The sequence below is a fragment of the Meriones unguiculatus genome, chromosome 10 (genome assembly GCF_030254825.1).
Source record: "Meriones unguiculatus strain TT.TT164.6M chromosome 10, Bangor_MerUng_6.1, whole genome shotgun sequence".
Taxonomy (NCBI): Eukaryota; Metazoa; Chordata; class Mammalia; order Rodentia; family Muridae; genus Meriones; species Meriones unguiculatus.
The window spans coordinates 103,626,696-103,645,011 of NC_083358.1; the positions used below are offsets into that span (position 1 = coordinate 103,626,696).

Here is an 18,316-nt window from a genome sequence, read left to right on the forward strand (position 1 = left end):
TGGAAGCGAGACTGATATGTCCCTCAGGGTAGCCAAGGACGCCTTGGAGGCGGAGGGGCTATGCTGTTGGGAAATGCGGAGCTGCAGACAGCTCTTCAAAACATCTCCCCCTAGAGTCCACCTCTCTCACTAAGGATGGGTGTTCTTTTGGGTTTCAGGTTTCTCTACCCTAAAAAGGAGAATCTCTCCGACTAGCAGGTTAACACCTCCACCCTCTTGGACAAGAAGGTTTAATTCATATGGTGCTTTTTGTTTGTTTCCTTGCTTGTTTTTTTTTTTTTTTTTTTTTTTTTTTTTTTTTTTTTTTTTAGCTAGTCATTTTGAGGTCTTGAAGGAAGGGAAGTGTGCACGGCGCGCGCGCGCTCGTTTGTATTCGGAAGCATTTCTCTAGCGGACGAATGACAAGTAGTAAGAGGACCCCAAGGAAAGGGAAGACTCCAAGAGCCTGGGGAGGGGATCCGCAGATCCACGCCGGCCTGGATTCAGCAGAGAGGAGTCCCTCGCGGCCACGCAGCTGCAGTCCAGCCCGGTCCCCTCCAGGTCCCTGACGCTCGAGAGAAGCTACTCAGAGCAAGCGGGCTAGCCCGGACTGCGCCGCACCCAGACTCTCCGCGCCTTACTCTCAAGTCCCCGTTGTCCTGCAGGAGGGCTCGCTCCGAAGCCCTCGCGAGACGGGGACACGCGCGTCCCGGGTCCCGGCGGCGCCCTCCTGCCGGGAGACCCGGGCTGGCAGCCGCTAGCTCGGTCCGGGCCCGGCGGGGAGGGGTTAGGGACGGGGGCGGAGCGAGCTGGAGCCGGTGTCAGGTTGCTCCGGTAACGGTGACGTGCACGCGTGGGAGGAGCCATCACGCAGGTTGCATATTTTAGGAAGTGAGGAGGAGGCGCGGGCTCGAGCTGCGGCTGGGTCTGGGGCGCGGAGCCTCGTCGGGAGGAGGCGGACACGTGGCAGCGGCGGCGGCGGCAGCAGCGGCGGCAGCAGCGGCGGCCTCGGTCCCGGGCGCCGGCCGTCCACCCTCTTTCCTCCCGCGGCAGCCCTAGTTCCCGCCTCTCAGCTCCCCCGGCCCCGCTCTCCCGGCCGGGAGCTGCTCTCTTCTCTTTCTAGTCTCCAGCCACAGGTCCCGGCGCGGGGCCCGCAGCGCCGCCACCATGGGGAAGGGGGTGAGTGTCTGGCGAGCCCGGGCCGCGGGAGGGGGCGCGGGAGGAAGCGGCTTGGGGACCCGGCTCATGGCCGTGGAGGAGCGGGCGAGGGGCGGGCGCTGAGCGCGGAGGAGGAGCACCCCGGGCGGCATCCCCGAGGCGGGCGCCTGCCCTGCCTGCACCCTCCGCTCGCCCTCACCGCGCGCCTTGCGCTTCCTTTCTCCCTCCTCCCTCCATGCCCAGGGGAAGGAGCGCTCCTCCCCTTCCCCCGGGGAGCTCCACCAGGGCCCCCTCGCGGTGGCTGTTCTCGCCGCGGCCCGGCGCCGGCGAGGGTAGCCTCCGGGTCGAGACTCCCTTCTCCTGGAGGCGCTGGGGCTCGGCCAGCTCCCCGCAGAGGCGACCGCCCTCCCCCAAAGGAAAAAAACTGGCTTCCCCTTACGGCAGAGCCAGCCCAGCGAAGCTGGTGCCAGAAAGGGTGTGACTTCACAGCCCAAAGATAGCCTTTAAGGTATACTTTTGAGAGCCTTAAAATGGGCCACTTTCCATAACAGGATGCGCCTTTGGTAACTGGTGGACTTGTCTTAACGGTGGGGAGGGATGTGTGGATTCATGTCAGGGGACGATTCTTGAAGGGGCCCAGGCTGACCCTCAAGGGCCGCGAGGTGCAGTCAGTCCGACAAAGGACTGGAGACCGGACAGTTGGTAGCGTTACAAAAGCCACGCGGGTTTCCTGCACCGCTGTCTCACCCAAGAGCGGTTCCCGAGGGGAGTGAGGGATCCCGGGCACCAACAATGCTGAGTTTCCCACCTTGATTCCTCCTGTCCACCTCAGAAGAATTAGTTCCTGACCTCAAAGCAGCTCAAATCCAACGGATAAAAAATTTACCCGAAATCACCCAGAACATGTAAGTTCCTAGACTGAAAAAGCACCAGTCACGAGAATACAGGTGGGCGAGTCCACTCCATCCTCTTTAGGCCAGAGCAAGCGGATAGGCTGTAGACACTCTGCAGGTCCCAAGGCCCCTGGGTATATTCTGGGATGGGGCCGGAGAGCAGCACATTCTTTTGAGACGAAATGGATTTTGAAGGAGATAATTGTAAGACTTGGGCCAGGTACAGAGAACAGGGTCCCTGGGAGTGCCCAGTGTGGGCTAATGCAGCATCATGGCAGAGCCTATCGCCTGCCTGGCCTCCACTAGCCACGATGGAAAGCGGGTCTCTGTGCCACGCCATCCTACATGCCATCTAAGCCGTTTCTATAAACCATTTATTCATTAAAGGCCCCTCTTTCTACTCCATTCCCTTCAGAAAGTATCATTGTCAAGGTGAGTGGCTTTTAGGGAACAGGAAGACAGACCAAAGTCTAGGAAGGTGAAATGGCTTGTTCAAGGTCAAATGGTGGTTTAGTGACTACAGGTGCCTAACAACCTGTTGCTCTCAAGCTCACACATACATCTACCTCTCCGGCAGCATTCTCTCTGCAGAGCTCTAAAGTTGTCCTCCAGGAGGAACTGGGGTGTTTGTAATAATAAGTAAACGAGGCAGATGCTTAAGTCAGAGCTATGCCCACAAACCTAGATGAGTCTGCCTACTGAAGTGGCACCGTAGCAGCTTGCAGCTGAGAAGTCAGTGGAGGTTCAACCCGAGTGTTTTTCTTGGGTGGACTCAGATAAACTGGATGTTAGCTTGCACCCGTGCAGTCATATGTGTGTGCATGTCTTTCCCAGTGACGTAATAATGGCTGAACTGGCCAGAGGAATATTTCATACTGAAATGTTGGGATTTTTCCACATGGGGATTAAAATGTGGGTGGAGCAATGACTAAAGCTGTGTTGATAATTGGTTAACCAGGAAGCTTACCGGCAGCTAATTTTTAAGGTCATTGTGATCTCTCCAGCCCCACCCCCACCCCCTTTCTCAAGTGCCGATGAGGGTCTAGGTGTGGGTGGTATTTTCAGGTGATTTTTACTAGCTTTCAAAGCCCAGCTGCTGAATGTTTGGTGAGAAAAATGAAGGACCAGCTTGCTGAATCATTCCTGGATAAAACAGGATTTTGTCCCTTTTTTTTTTTCCTTATTGAGTGTTTTTGCCACTGACTTGCCCTAAAATCCTCAGTGAGACCTACCACCCACAACCGCTTAGCTCACCAAAGGTACACACCAGGATTGTTTAGAAACGCAGGAGACTTTGTTTTAAAGTTTATAAAAGATGATAGAAGGGAGGGTCTCCCTAACCTTTCACTGCCGTCCCGGATTTGGTTGAATATTAACTTAGATACCTAGAAGAGAAATCCCGGCTTATGACTAGTGATTTAAAGACTAGGCAGGGAAAGAGGTTCCGGTGAAGGTGACACAAGGGGTACATACCCATGTCAGCAGAAATCCTGGTTGTAGGGTAACATTATCAGCTGCCCTTTTGGAGCTAAACTCAAAAGTGTGACTAAATACCCACTGGCTGCTATAAAGCTAGTACTTTAGACTCAAAACACTGTAAGGCAGAGTCCTCCCAATGGAAAGTGGCCCAGTCTGGCCACGAGCAACGAAGGCACTCAGAGGACACAGTGCACAGTGGGGTTGGTCCCGGAGGCCGCCTGGAAGAGGCGTGAGGCCGGTTGAGACTCAGTCCACCTTTTGACTGCTAGTTACATTATATGGTGTAAGAGAGTAACAGTTCCCTACCTGGAAGGTTCTCTGCCTCCGTTAAAAGAGGCTGCCTGCTGTTAATTTGTAGCGTTCTCTGCTGGCAAGTTTGTAACAGTGGTGACTCACCTTTGGGTGGAAGAGTAGGAACAGGGAGGAAGCTCTTACATGCAAGAAAATAGAAAACACCCCCCACCCTACCCTAAAAGGCTTTGTAAAGATCCAGCTAAGGGCTAAAACTTAAAATCATGTGTCAGAATAAAGAGTGGGTTCAGTGTGAAAGCAGAGACTTGGCACTCACGCTGATCCATCCTTGAACTTTCAAAACCAGCGTCTAAGGATTACTTAGCAACAAGTACACAGAGAAGTGATTTTTCTCTTCTCCTCAGAATGTTCTTTTAGGAATAGGTCAGCGAGAGGGAGGCATTAACTACACAGCCCTGAGGTACTTCGTAGGAAGAACTAAGTCAAATTTTTGCTTCATTTAAAGACAAGCAGATTTTTTGAAAAAGCAAAGCCCCGAAGCTCTGGTTTCTGGTCTGGCCAGATAGGGAGTCCACCCTGAGGAGCAAGTGGGGTCATCAGTGTACTCTTTGTGGAGTGGGTGCCATGCTGGTGTGTACTGCCGGGGCTTACAAAGTCATTAGGACTGGAAACCGAACAGACCTTCATAAACTGCTCTTCACTCCCTGGCCCTTTCAAAGCTATGGAACAATTTGCCTTTCTCCTGAGAAACATTAAAGAAGGAAAAGAATGAGAAATGCTTTAACTGCTCTTCAAAGGGAGGTATTCATTGGTACGGCTGGAAACTCTTACGTTTGCCCAAAGCAAATCCAGTTACTAGCATCTTAGACTTTCACTTTCCAAGTGAAGACTTCCACAGTGAACAGTGGTCATTTTTAACTTTTTGAAAGTCTCACGAGGAGAGATGGCCGTTTCTCAGCTAGAACATCAGTGCCCAGGGCCCCCTGCCAGCCAGCAGGCCTGAAGAAGAAATCCGAGTGTCAGATCAGATGGGCTCACAGTAATCAGAGTGGCTGGGTTTGGATAACAAAGCATTGGGCAGACTGTTTGTCCATCCCTGCCAGACCTGTCTAATTCTAGATTACCCTGAGAATGTGTCTAGTGGGTGCTGATGTGAAGTAAAGGGAATGTTACAATGCTCCACCTTTAAAATTCCTTCATTTATGTATTTTGGGGGGGGGAGGTAGGGGGGCGGTCACTAATCGAGCCGGGTCTGAACTTTCTCACTTTGGCCTGAATTGAGACTATGAGAGGAAGTGTGTTCTTTGATATGAATCACCTCATTAGCTGTGCTGAAATCTGGTACCAGGAATTCATAAGACGTTCTTAGTTCTTAACATGTATGTGTTTGATGTTTGGGATAACAGATTCTGTCAATGAGAAAAGAGGAATTCCACCACCCCCCCCCCCAACACATACACACACACACTTTCATCCTGATTTGGTTTCATTTGGGTCCTGAGCCAAAGGGATTTTTTTTTTTTTTAATCCAATAGACCTCATTCTCTAGTTGCTTTGTGACTTTACAATGAAATCTATCTGGGCATTGTCTCTTATCGGGTTTTACTCAAACCCCATTTAGTAACAGCAATCTCATGTTCTCTGTTGGTGATTTGAAAAGTTGATTGATGGTGCCTCTCGCTTTATCTTGGAAGCCTTCATTATTTGGGGACTAGTAATCACTGTAACGTTTGTCATCCGTGGGCCTCGGTGTTTATCTTTCCGGTCTGTTATCCCGATGTAATTCAGAGCCTTGGGGCACACGGGTTGCAGAGCCTCTCTGTTCGCACCCTCCCTGTCATGCTTCCGGCACCAATGTGTTTCTGTAAGCCTTCAGCGCCTCTGCCCTCCTCAACCCAGCAGTCATTTGGCTTCCTAGGCTTCAAGCCACCTATTAAAGACTGATCAGGACTTCCTGGAACCTGATGTCACACACCCCCGCCCCCACCCTGCCTGCAGTGCTTGTACCAGTTGTTAAGCTGTACTCTCTCAAACTAGAGTGATGGCAATGGAGGGGGGATCTGAGGGGGTCGGATGGAGGATGTTAAAGGGTGACCAGAAAGTTTAGATTCATTCAGGCCTTTTGGAGAAGTCTAATATTCCATGGGGCTGGTGCTTTCAGTATGTGGAAGAATAAGACAATTTTTTTTAAGATTCTCCACATACTTTACAATCTTATTTATTTATTTATTTACTTACTTATTTATTTATTTCTGGATGGTTGTGGATACATTCTGTAGCAGGAAGGGTGGGCTGATGGAGTTTTTTAAGAATCGGCTAAGGAGGAAGGTTGGGTGATGTTCCCGTGAGATGATGGAACCCGGTGGCTGAGCTCATCTGTGTGTCTGGTGGGCTCCATACAGCCCGGGTTTAGATCCTGAACTGGGTTCATAAAGGAACCTAGTGCTCTGGCTTTGCAGGAGTACATTTCCCAACATGTATGTGTTCAGAAGCGAGAGGAGGAACCTAAGGCATGGTATGGGGGTTGGGGTGCCTCCTTGGTTACCTCCTCTGCAGAGAATTGCTATTCCAGAAGTGTCACTGTGGGCTGGAAAACAGCTAAAGGACTGTGACTGTCTCTCCATTGTCCTCCGTTTGCCAGCCCTCAGTCAGCCCAGGCATTAGTAGAGCCCTCAGATCCTCCGCTAGAAAAGATGTCCCTAAACTGAACCATTTAGGCTTAGGACCGATTGTAAACATGGCAGACTAGTCCAGATTGATACTTTCTGTGCAATATCTCTGAGAGCTGGCTCTGTAGGAAGCGAGGAATGGCAGTAATGTGTGCAGCAACTGGGTTATCACAGTGACCTTTGTCCAGCACTGTGCGGAGAACCTTTACAGACAGAGCTGACTTGGAGGTAAAGGTTTTGATATGACAATGGGGGATACTCCCCCCACTTTTTACTAACGGCTGGCCAGAGTTAGGCAGAGCCTACTGTAGTAACCAGGCGCATCAGCCTGCCTCTGGCTTCCCTGCCAAGATGGACTTTGCCAAATTGAGTTTGAAGGTGCCATCATCACAGCCCTCTTGGCCAGCTGTGAATTGGGTGACATTTGGAGCAGTTACTTTGCCACGGTTGTAGCCTCTCTTGCTAGTCAAAAGCTTTTGTTCTCAGTCCTGGAAACAGTTCTTAGGTTGTTTTGTTCTGTTAAGTGTTTTGTTTTCAGATTCAACTAACCAAGCTCTCCGAATGCCTTAGGTAAGTTAATAGTTATGACAAAGCAGGAAGGCAAGGCCTTGTGTTCATGGACACATAGATGGCAGTGCTAGGCTGACCAGGCAGAGTTGAAAGTGCCATCCACTGACCTGGCCTGAGTGAGTGGGGATCTTAGGCCTCCAGGTCCCCTTTGGGCAATTCAGCTGGAACTTCAGAAGTCTAGGAAAGGCCTCGTGAGCTCTCTGGCTGTAGAACCAGAGGTGGTGGTGGGCCTAGAAGGGTCCCTGGGTGCTAGTGGGTTCTGTGAAGGGCACAGGGCAGAGGTAGTGCTGGTGCCTGTGTAGGCTTCAAGTGGCAGTCCATTGGAGAGGAAGATCCTTACTTAAATCTCACTGGTGTGTATGTGTGACAATTATGTGTATACGTGTGAAAGTGTGACAGTATGTATGTCTGTGTGAGAGTGTGTTCGACTGTGTGTATGAAAGGATGTGTGAAAGTGTGTATGTGTGAGAAAGAGTGTGTGTGAAGAGTATATGAGATTGTGATGGAATATGTGTGAGGAGAGTGTGAGAGAGAATGTGTGACTGTGTGTGTGTGAGAGAGAGTGTGGGAGACAGTGTTTTTGTGACTGTGTGCGAGTGACCATGTGTGTGATGGTCATCTTTATTGTAATAACTGGTAAATTTGTAGCTGTCTTCTGCCTTCCCCCCAAACACATTTCCTCCTGCGAGTGATGAATTAACTCAAGAAGAGGAAGGAACATTTTCCACTCGAAAAGGTCATGGGGATTTCTTGTTCCCTCTTTGTGAGGGCCAGCATGTCTTTCAATGAAATCTTGTTTTTACATATCTGTTTTGTCCTTTGTCCCTCCTGTCCAGGATTTTCTCCTTTTATCTCCAGCATACCTTCCTCTCGTCCAAAGCCAATTTCCTTGGGAATCCCTGGGAAAGTGGAAGCCTAGGACACATAGGTTGAAATAGTGACACAGCCAGCCTTGAAGCGTCACATGGAGTAATGCTTTGCTGTAACTTCCTGGTTCCTAACTTAGAATGGAAAACATTAATAACCCAGCGAACTCCCTTTTCATCAGCTGCCCTTCTGAGGATGGCACGGCCTGTTGAATGCCCCTTCCAGATTTCCCTCAGGGACGCTCAAAGGGAGCCACTCGATGGAGCATCGCTGAGTTCCAGTCACTCTGTTGCTCTGTGGGGCTGAGTGAAAAGCGACCAGTATTTTCTGACCGAGAAAGGAGAAATTACGGTCCTGGCACCCAAACAAGTGGGGAGGTCACTGAAGTCCACGGAGGGAACACCTCACCACTCCCCTGCTGTGACCTTTGCTTTTAAAAGAAATAAAGAAAATGTCCTACCCCACACCACAAACACATACTTATTCAGATTTGAAATTACAGCTCTTAGTGCCCATAGGAGCCCAAGGATCCCTAGACCCGCACCAGGAAGAGCTAGCATTAAATTATTGTTTTACTTGTGGGCGAGAACTGAATAGGATAGGATAAGCTGCCTCGTTCTTTTAGACAAACATTGCCTACTTGAAAAATTAAGATTTTTGGAGAAATAATTTTACATGTTAATATCCCTTTTACATATGTCCCCATTTAAAACTGTGCCTTAAATAGCATGAATTATAAAGGGTTTTGGCTGTTAGAAAATGTAGACTCCCCAACTTTACTCCCCATAGCTCTGAAGGTACAGGCAGAGCACTGCTTTTGTAATGGGTGATAAAACTTTGGAAGAGGTCCAGTGATGGCTGCCTTGTGCCAATATTTCTCTTCTCCCTTTTGGAGTGGAAAATGTTAAGAGTCTGAGAATAACCAAAGCACACAGACAGTGAGGCTGGGGGATTCTAACAGCGCTCTTCATGCAAACATATTTCCATGAAATTGAACTTGCTTGAAGAGGTGTAAGGTGTACTTTAAAGATCACTCTACACTGGCCACATACACGAAGGAGCCCTTAGCCAGCGTCTGCAAAATGGCTTTAGAGCGCTCTGCTTTCCCATTAGATCTGTATAGGAATGTGGCTCATCTCTGCTCAAAGCCCTCTAGTTCGCCACTCAGAGAGGCACTCAGAGCTGTGGTTGCCCCACAGCGGAGGGAATGTGAGGAATGCGGACTGTCTTCAGCCTGCTCCGCTCTGGACAGATAAGATGAAGCTTCAAGTGCCTCAGCTCTCAAGGAAGAAGTCATTTGTCAAGTAACACAGTGTTGAATTCCAGCAGCCACTACCCTGAGCAGGCTTTCTCTGCAGCCTTCCAAATTCAAGTGCATGCTGTATTTTATTTGCTACTTAGTATATGATGACTGAAATACATGCTGTTTTGGGGTTTTATGTTCATTTGGGACAACAAAATGAAATGTAGACAGGAGAGTTCCCAGGTTTTGCTTGAGTAGCTGCTAATGTACCACTTACAGTCAGAGGAGAGTCCCGTGAAACAAGAGTGAGAGCACCACCAAGCATTTATTGTAAGGCAAGCCCTACAGACCCTCCCACCTCCTCACCCCTCCCCTCCCGAGGTAGCCTGCAGGGGAGAGGCCTCTCCACAGACTTCGGAGGAACAAGTTCAGGTTTCGTGCATATAGGCTCAGGCACTTTAGACAGGGTGAGGGAGTGGAACAGTCTAAATTTAAACTATAGAATCAACATTTTCTCTAAAAATCCTTCTAGTTTTGAGAGGCGTAGGTGGCTGCTGTGAATTATGCGATAACGCACACGCTTTTCCTGCATCCTGCTTGTGTCAAAACATTTCCAGAGCCTTCGTTTTAGGGGATTTTATTTTAAGAATGGGCTGGAGACTCCCTTTCTTTTTCTCTCTTTTATTTTTTTGTAGCTTAGTTTAGAATTTTTAAGGACTTGTAGATGTCTTCTTTCTTCTTGAAAAAAAAAATGAAATGTGGTTAGTATCCTTGAATGTGACCATTCAAAATGTTTAAACCATGCATGGTCTTTGCAGTGAGAAGAATCTGATCATAACGTCAGAGACACTGGCACTCAGAGGTCTCGTTAAATCCTCAGACCTGCTGCCTGAGGTTGTCTGTTCTTAATTGTGTTGTAGCAAGGGAAATTGAGCCTCGGGAGTTGGTGACTTTCCTCAGACTCTCTTAACTGGTGGCTAGTGAGGCTCAGGACTTCAGCGTCTGTCTGTCTGGTTCACAATGCAAACTTAGGCACTGGACTGGGCTCAATGTTACTAATGGAAACATGGGTTTCATTCCTTCAGTGGGCAAGGCAGAGGACTGCAGAATGGGGGGGGGGGTTTAACGTTGTGGCCACTGTTCTCCCCAAACGCAAGGCTGATTGAAGCCTGTTACAACCTCCCCATTTGTCTTCATACCCTCGGGTGGACACAAGATGTCTTGAGTGATGGTGGCAGTAACCCACCATCGATGGCCTTGTTTATGTAATGTACAGTATAAGCTCACGTGGGTTGTGATGAATATTAATCTAGTGACCGTTCCAACCATGTCCCTGTGGCTCCCATCCCACCGCCACACACGTACACCCAGAGGCAGAGAGACAAAGAGAGCACAACCTTGAGCTCCCAGCTGCTTCACAGAGCTCACCCACCACCCCTTTCCCCTTCTCTTTTCTCTAGGTCGGACGAGACAAATATGAGCCCGCAGCTGTTTCAGAGCATGGCGACAAGAAGGGCAAAAAGGCTAAGAAGGAAAGGGACATGGATGAACTCAAGAAGGAAGTGTCTATGGTAAGTGCTGAAAGGAAAATTGGTTTTGTAGCTTTTCTTAAAAATGAATTGCACCTCCCACCTGTGCATATGTGCTTCTGCACTCTGCCTTAAGAGTAATTAAAGCATTTGCTTTGCAGCACTTTCCTCCCAGGGTTGTAGAGGTCAGTGCAAAAAGCTGTTAAAGAGTTAAACAAGGTCTTTATTCACCCACCGTAAGCAATGGGGGTGTTCTTGTACCACACACAGTCTCTGCTTTTCCCTGACATACGCCGAGCACTAGAGACCAGCAGCCGCTTTAAGCTAAGGAGGCTTCTGTGACTTAACCCATCCAGAGCCAACCTGGACGATGGCATCCTCATGTAGATGAGCGGTTCTCAGCCTGTGGGTTGCCACTGTCAGATGACCCTTCACATATAAGAAATCCCGCACATCAGACATTTACATTATGATTCGTAACAGTAGCAAAATTCCGGTTGTGTAGTAGCAACAAAAGTAATGTTATGACTGGGGTCACCACAGCGTGAGGCACTGTATGAAAGGGTCGCAGGTTAGGAAGGTTGAGAACCACTGGTCTAGACATCCAAGAGTTATGGGGTGTCCCTGACCTGAATCAGCAGGTGATAATGGACCTCCGTCACCCAGCATTGACTATACCTCGGGAAGCTCTCTCAGGAGACCACCATGAGGCTGATGCTTATTCTAGGCAGTCATGGAAAGAAAGTTTTCTTGATGAGCTTAATAGGAATGGGTGGTGTAGGTGCTCTTTCTCTTTTGATTTTTGGGTCTATAATTTTTGTTTTCTCTTTTCCCTTAGGACGACCATAAACTCAGCCTTGACGAACTCCATCGTAAATACGGGACAGACTTGAGCCGAGTATGTACTCATTTGAAGCCCGCCATACCAAATCAGAGTTTTCCCTGCTGTGGTTTCTTCCATCTGACAGGTCTGGCCTTGCTAGGAGTCGTGTACTGACAGCCAGCATTGGCTGTGTGACGTGCACAGAACTTGGGCTTCTGTGCCCGGCTAAAACCTTCTGGTAGTGGATGCTCGTTTTCCTGTCTGTCCTCTAGTGCTACAAACCAGTGAGTTGGGAGCACCAGGTTTTGAGGATGGTTCCAAAGCCAGGCTTCTTCGCTTTCCTTGTGCACATTTTTACAACCGAGACAGATCCAGCAGCCAGCGGAGGCTTTAGTGGTCGGGCAACTTTGTACTTTTCTCGCCCTGGTTTGTGGGGGTGTGTCAGAACTTTGATTACCTCATTGTGTATTTACAACTTAAATGAAAATTTCAAAACACACCTCCACCCCCCCAAAAAAAAATGTGCTTAGCATCTTATGTTTTCTACCAGTGCTCTGAAAATTAGTCTGAGGAAAGATGCTCTTTGTTGTTAGAATCAGTGCAGTGACGCGAATGGATGTCGATGTTTTAGTGGAACAAGCTGAAGCCTTTGGAACAACTGCCCCTGGGCTCAGAGAGGGGCCTCAGCTCTACTCAGACCCTCTTGTCGCTGGTCACTCTGCTCTCTGTGGGCCAGGCTGTCTCTTTAAGCATTTCACCCACTATTTCCTGGTTTTATTAGATTCTTATGTCGTTGGGCTCTCTGGGACTCAAAGTCCATCGACTCAGACACTGTGGGCCCCTTCTGTTTTTTGGGTTAATAGAGCTATAATAGCCCATGTTATAAGAGGTGGTCATGAAATTAGGCAGGCTAGCTAAAGGGCCCAGCCCAGTGCGCTGGTGTGCATAGGGCTCAAATGTTAAGTCATTGTTTTATTAACCTGTCTGTGGATAACCCAGCAGGGACCTGAGGCAGATGAGCGTGCTGAGTAATTCCTTGTTGTTTTCTTTTTGTTGTTTTTTTTTTCTCATACTGTTTCTTTCTCCTTTCCTCAGCACTTAATAGTTAGCACCAATGTTCAAAATAACACAGACACCAAGTACACACAAACAGATACTTTAGACAGAAATGTGTTCTCTTTTTTTTTTAACCTGATATTTTGATAGTACAAAAGTAATCCTGTTTTCTCCTCTTAATGTGAGTCTTGTGTCTGCCTCTGAGACAGGTTTTAAGGCCCAGTTGAACATGCAGACTGCTTTGCTTTTCCAGTGAACACTGTTAAGCTGACAGGTTTCCCAAGAGTTAGCTGAAATATGTGTGTGGGTGAGCGCTTCGCTGCCAGGCCACTGTTTTTATTGCCATTGTGAGAATGAAGTTCTGTACTTACAACTTGGCTGTTAACTCAGTAAGAGCTTGGATTCGTGCAGGAAAACTTTCTTTCTCTCCTGTTTTTAGATCTTCCCCGCCCCCCTTATAGAATCAGTGCACAGAAAACTCCCAAAGCTCCTAACTTGCAAAACCAAACCATTTAGCTAAAATGGGTGTCTTTTCAGTATAAAACTTAGAAAAAAAAAATCAACCTGATTCAGATTTTCCATGGTTTCTTTAAAAAAGTTTTAAATAAGATTTTAGAGTATTACAGGTTCCTAAGGGAATGGGCTTTGTTTGTCTGTTGGAATTCCCTGCTTATTTTGGTAGAGTCAGCCAGGCTTCATCTGGCTCTGCAGCTGGGAGCCTGTTTCTTCCCTAATCCTACCGTGGACTTCTTGTTATTAGGAAAGCATAATGGCTTATGAATGTTGGGGCACCCTGTCTGATGCACGGCTCTCTGCTCCTCAGGGCTTAACACCCGCAAGGGCAGCTGAGATCCTGGCCCGGGATGGCCCCAACGCCCTCACACCCCCTCCCACTACTCCCGAATGGGTCAAATTCTGCCGGCAGCTGTTTGGGGGCTTCTCCATGCTGCTGTGGATTGGAGCCATTCTTTGTTTCCTGGCTTATGGCATCCGAAGTGCTACAGAAGAGGAACCGCCAAATGACGATGTGAGTTGTATAGTTATGGGAGGGCTGTTGCCTCCTAGACCCACCTAGACCTGTCTGGTCTTTAGTGCTCACCCCTTCCTCTTCCACTCTGGGTCCTGCTATGGGATGTCTGCCTGACAAGTGGCAGGAGCTCTGCCGAGGTCTCAGCCTGGCCCTAGCGGCCGCTGGTAGATGGCAGAGCTCAGCTCTGCACTTAGGTGTAATCCACTTTCCTGGAAAAGTTCCTCCTGTAGAAGTTCTTGGAAAGATACCATTGTTTGAAGAAAGCAGGAGAAATGGAGTCACCTCAAATAATTGCAAAAGCCTCGTTAAGTCAGTGGTCAGGGGTCTGTAACTGTTTCCATTTCTGAGCTTCTTGTCCACAGGCTTGAGAGAGATAAACATGAAGACATAAGTTCCCTATTTCTGAAGCCATAACCTCTCCAGATCTGGGGTTTTGTTTGGTTTGATCCCGTCTGAGATTTGTAACTATCTCCACAGCTCTTACAAGAGTCACGGGCCCTGACTTGTCTGTTCCCTTCCAGCTGTACCTCGGCGTGGTACTCTCCGCTGTAGTCATCATAACTGGCTGCTTCTCCTATTATCAAGAAGCTAAAAGTTCCAAGATCATGGAATCCTTCAAAAACATGGTCCCTCAGGTACCTGATGCTTTGTTCTTCCCTTTTGAAAGATTGATAAATTAATGTGAAGTTGTCGAAGCAAACTGAGAGCAAGTGCCGTATCCAGTGGGAGCAGCTGTGAAGTGACTGTTGAGGAAGCCGAAGTGTTTGTGTAGAGACGAACGCTATCTTTGCTACAGACTCGGGTAACTTGGCGTGAGCTCACTTGTAACCTGGTCTTCTTGTTTCGAACTTTACTCTTGCTCTGTTGGGATCCACCTAACGTCTTCCCTTCCGAAGCAAGCCCTTGTGATTCGAAACGGTGAGAAAATGAGCATCAACGCAGAGGATGTGGTAGTTGGGGATCTGGTGGAGGTGAAAGGCGGAGATCGAATCCCTGCTGACCTCAGAATCATATCCGCAAACGGCTGCAAGGTAGGCTAGCCGGGACCCTCCTCTCAGCCAGCTCTGCTTGGGAGACAGGGTGAACTGAGGGTCGCACTAGTCCATGGTGAGACAGTGATACTCACCTGAGGCTTACTTTCCTAACACCCAGGTGGATAACTCCTCACTCACTGGAGAATCTGAACCCCAGACCCGGTCCCCGGATTTCACAAACGAGAACCCCTTGGAGACGAGGAACATTGCCTTCTTCTCAACCAACTGTGTGGAAGGTAGGCTAGCCAAGGGCACTCTCTGGCACGACTTAGTGTGTGGTGTGTGTGTTGACAGAGAGGGAGAGAAGATAGGTGCAGTTCCTCATGTCACTGGCCCTGTTCTGACAGCCTCCCTCAGCGCAGAGCAGAGAGACTTCACCTGCTGCCAGGACAGCCCAGGAAGTTTCCCACACAGTGCTGTCTTGCTGATAGCAGCCGGCCAGTGTGGCTGCTGCTCTCCTGGCAGTGTGTAACAATCCCTTCACCAGACTTGGCTTTAAAACAGACAGCAAGTTCCCCAGAGAGCTGGTCCTTTTTAAATAAAGGACACAAGTCTGTGTGTGTGTGTGTGTGTGTGTGTGTGTGTGTGTGTGTGTGTGTGTGGTGTCCTGTCTCTCTCTGAAACCAGGCACACCCCCTGGCCTCGGGCTGACACCATTCCCACTCCCCTTCTTTCAAGGAACTGCGCGTGGCATCGTGGTGTACACTGGGGATCGCACCGTGATGGGCAGAATCGCCACGCTCGCTTCTGGCCTGGAAGGGGGCCAGACACCCATTGCTGAAGAAATCGAACACTTCATCCATCTCATCACCGGTGTGGCTGTGTTCCTGGGGGTGTCTTTCTTTATTCTCTCCCTGATCCTTGAGTACACCTGGCTGGAGGCCGTCATCTTCCTCATTGGTATCATCGTCGCCAACGTGCCAGAAGGTTTGCTGGCCACTGTCACGGTGAGATGCCTGGGGACGGCAGCAGTCACCATCACTCCCGTCAGCATGTGTGGGCGCAGGGCTCAGCCCTGAGCCTCTTATAAAGAGCTGCCAGCTTCTGTAGTTACGCTCTGTATTTATGTATCTGTGCAGACTTTTGTTCCGCATCGCATGGAGAAAGCATCAGCATAGGTTTATCAGAAACCCCAAAACATATCATTCTCTTCTTAAATTATCTTCTAATCCAGCTCAGGGCAGTGGAAGAAAATAGTAACGTGGAGGTCAGGATGGAGGGAGGATACACTTGATAAACTGCTATTTTTTTCATTACATTGTTTATTGGAGGTGGGAGGAAGTCTCCATCATCTCCATGACGTCATGACTTCAGGAGGAGGTTGGAGAAATTGTGTGAGGGTGTGGTGGAGCTTGTGTAGCACTCCGGCCTGGATGGGTGATGCCCCTCTGTTGCCTGCCCGGTCTGCAGGTGTGTCTGACACTCACTGCCAAGCGCATGGCGAGGAAGAACTGCCTGGTGAAGAACTTGGAAGCCGTGGAGACCTTGGGGTCCACCTCCACCATCTGCTCCGACAAAACTGGAACTCTGACTCAGAACCGGATGACGGTGGCCCACATGTGGTTTGACAATCAAATCCACGAAGCTGACACCACGGAGAATCAGAGTGGTAAGACTGGGGCCCGCCTCGTGCTACAGCTCCTGCTCACCTTATTTTGTGCATGTGTGGGTACAAGGATGCCAGTGCACACGTGTGGAGATCAGAGGTCAGGTGGCAGGGGTCTGTTCTCTCCTACCACATAGGTTCCAGGGATCAAATCCACATCATCCTGTACACAGCAAGAGCCTTCACCCTCTGGGCCATCTTGCCAGCCCTACTTGATTTTTTTTTTTTTTAAAGCTCTTGACACTGTTTTGGTTTTGGTTTAATGTTTATGGTTAGAGAGAGGGTGTGTAACAATTTGCCCTGTACACACAGTTAAGAAGCACTGCAAGCCGATGTCTTTGATGAGGAAGTGGGATGTATCATTTCAGATTCTTACAGGGCTTTACTAGAACTGATATTCAAAGTTAACATTCAAAGGTAACAAATCTTGGAGCTGGAGAGATGGTCCAGCAGTTAAGAGTGTTTGCTAACCTTGTAGAGGGCCTGGGTTTGATTCCAAGCAACTCACAACTCTGTAACTCCACTTACTGAGGACTGATGCCTTCTTGCCTCTCGAACACCTGCCTGCACATGGCACACATAAATTCATGGAAGCATGCTCACACAGAGAGAACACACACACATACCCACACACACATAAATTTTTAAAAAGTCAGCACATCATTTTCTTGTTTTCTTGCTTCCATCAGGTGTCTCCTTTGACAAGACATCAGCCACCTGGTTCGCTCTGTCCAGAATTGCTGGTCTCTGTAACAGGGCAGTGTTTCAGGCTAACCAGGAAAACCTGCCTATTCTTAAGGTATGCCCCCAGAAGTTCTAGTGCCTCTTGAGTTGTTTGGGGTCGGGGTGGGGAGTAAGGGGATGGTCAGAACGTAAACACTGCCACCATTTTTTTCCAAACAGCACCTTGCCTTTGTGTGTAGAAAAACAACTTCACTGAAGAATGCCTGAGATCTTTTGTGGGAATCTTCGCTCCCTAATAGCAAAGATTGTGTTGTCTGAGCTCCGGCGTGCTCTCAGTGGCTGCAGTCCATAGTGACTGGGGAAAGGGGGAAAGAAAGTAAAAATCTGACTTGAGAAAATCTTTCTTGATGACAAACCTAAGTAGACCAGTTTACCCCTGTCCCTCAGATAGCACCTAACCAAGGGGACAGTGAGACTGCCTTACTGGTTCTAATTGTGTTTGTATGTTCAGATACATTAGATTCCAGTAAATCCCTTAAGCCATTTATGTTCTTAAAATAGCTTAGCTATTTCCCTTATCTTACTTGTTCTTAGCTTGCTTACTAATGATGTAAAAATAAGATCAAGGCACAGTCTCGGCCTCCTGGAATACTCAGGCAGTTTGAAATGGCTGGGATTTTATTGTGTTGCTCAAGTGACAATGCAATCCCACAAGGACCACGAGTTGCAGATGTCAAGGAGCTGCTTGAGCTGCTCCGGACTCTATCTGTCCTCTGTGAAGCTACTTGCCTATGGGAGTTCTCTAGATAAACCCAGTCACCAAAGCGAGTACGGCTTGGATGTAACTGAGGTGGCTTGTCTTGTAAGGCTATCCTTTGTTTATTCTTTGAGGGCAGTTTGCTTGGCGTGGGTTTAAGAATGGCGTTGTTTATCTTGGGAGTCACACTAAAGGTGGTTGCTTGGTGTCCTGCCTGACCTCAGAGTGGCCATTTTCTGTGTTTCCTGACTAAAACTTAAAAAAGGAAGATTATCAAGGGATATTTGAAGTATTTGGGTAGTTGAGCTGTGTCAATAATAGCATGACTACCCCCTCTCTAACAACATTTCTGAAAGTAGCTTTATTCTGCTCAATGGTTGGCTTTTCTTTTTCTTCTTTCCTTTCTTTTTTAATGGTCAGCACCATCACCCATCTTACACAGGGGGCTGCTGGCCTCTTGAGCATTCTTTTGCTCATCTGCATGTCCAGGCTTGTGTGTCACAGATCTTAAAATGTTCACCCGTGTAGAAGTTGTTTACGGGAGAAATGCTTAGTAGGTCAAAACAGTTGTGTGACCATGTGAGTAAGTAGATCATGGAGAGCATAGGTGTGTGTCCCCAAAGTGAAGACCATGACTAAGATGCAACTGATTGTGCTACTGCCAGAGCTGGTAACAGCTTCCAGCTC

General features: G+C 48.6%; 1 protein-coding gene across 1 annotated transcript in view; it reads left to right on the forward strand.

Moving 5' to 3' along the window:
* The first annotated feature begins 846 nt into the window (after positions 1 to 846).
* Atp1a1 (ATPase Na+/K+ transporting subunit alpha 1) overlaps positions 847 to 18,316 on the forward strand; it is a 29,002-nt gene continuing 11,532 nt past the window's right edge. Inside the window, exons 1-10 of the mRNA XM_021648493.2 lie at positions 847 to 1,158; positions 10,571 to 10,681; positions 11,478 to 11,537; positions 13,342 to 13,545; positions 14,070 to 14,183; positions 14,445 to 14,579; positions 14,701 to 14,818; positions 15,261 to 15,529; positions 15,993 to 16,191; positions 16,878 to 16,987. Of these exons, the coding sequence (XP_021504168.1) occupies positions 1,147 to 1,158; positions 10,571 to 10,681; positions 11,478 to 11,537; positions 13,342 to 13,545; positions 14,070 to 14,183; positions 14,445 to 14,579; positions 14,701 to 14,818; positions 15,261 to 15,529; positions 15,993 to 16,191; positions 16,878 to 16,987 (1,332 nt within the window). The 5' untranslated portion in view covers positions 847 to 1,146. The remainder of the gene's footprint in view (positions 1,159 to 10,570; positions 10,682 to 11,477; positions 11,538 to 13,341; positions 13,546 to 14,069; positions 14,184 to 14,444; positions 14,580 to 14,700; positions 14,819 to 15,260; positions 15,530 to 15,992; positions 16,192 to 16,877; positions 16,988 to 18,316) is intronic.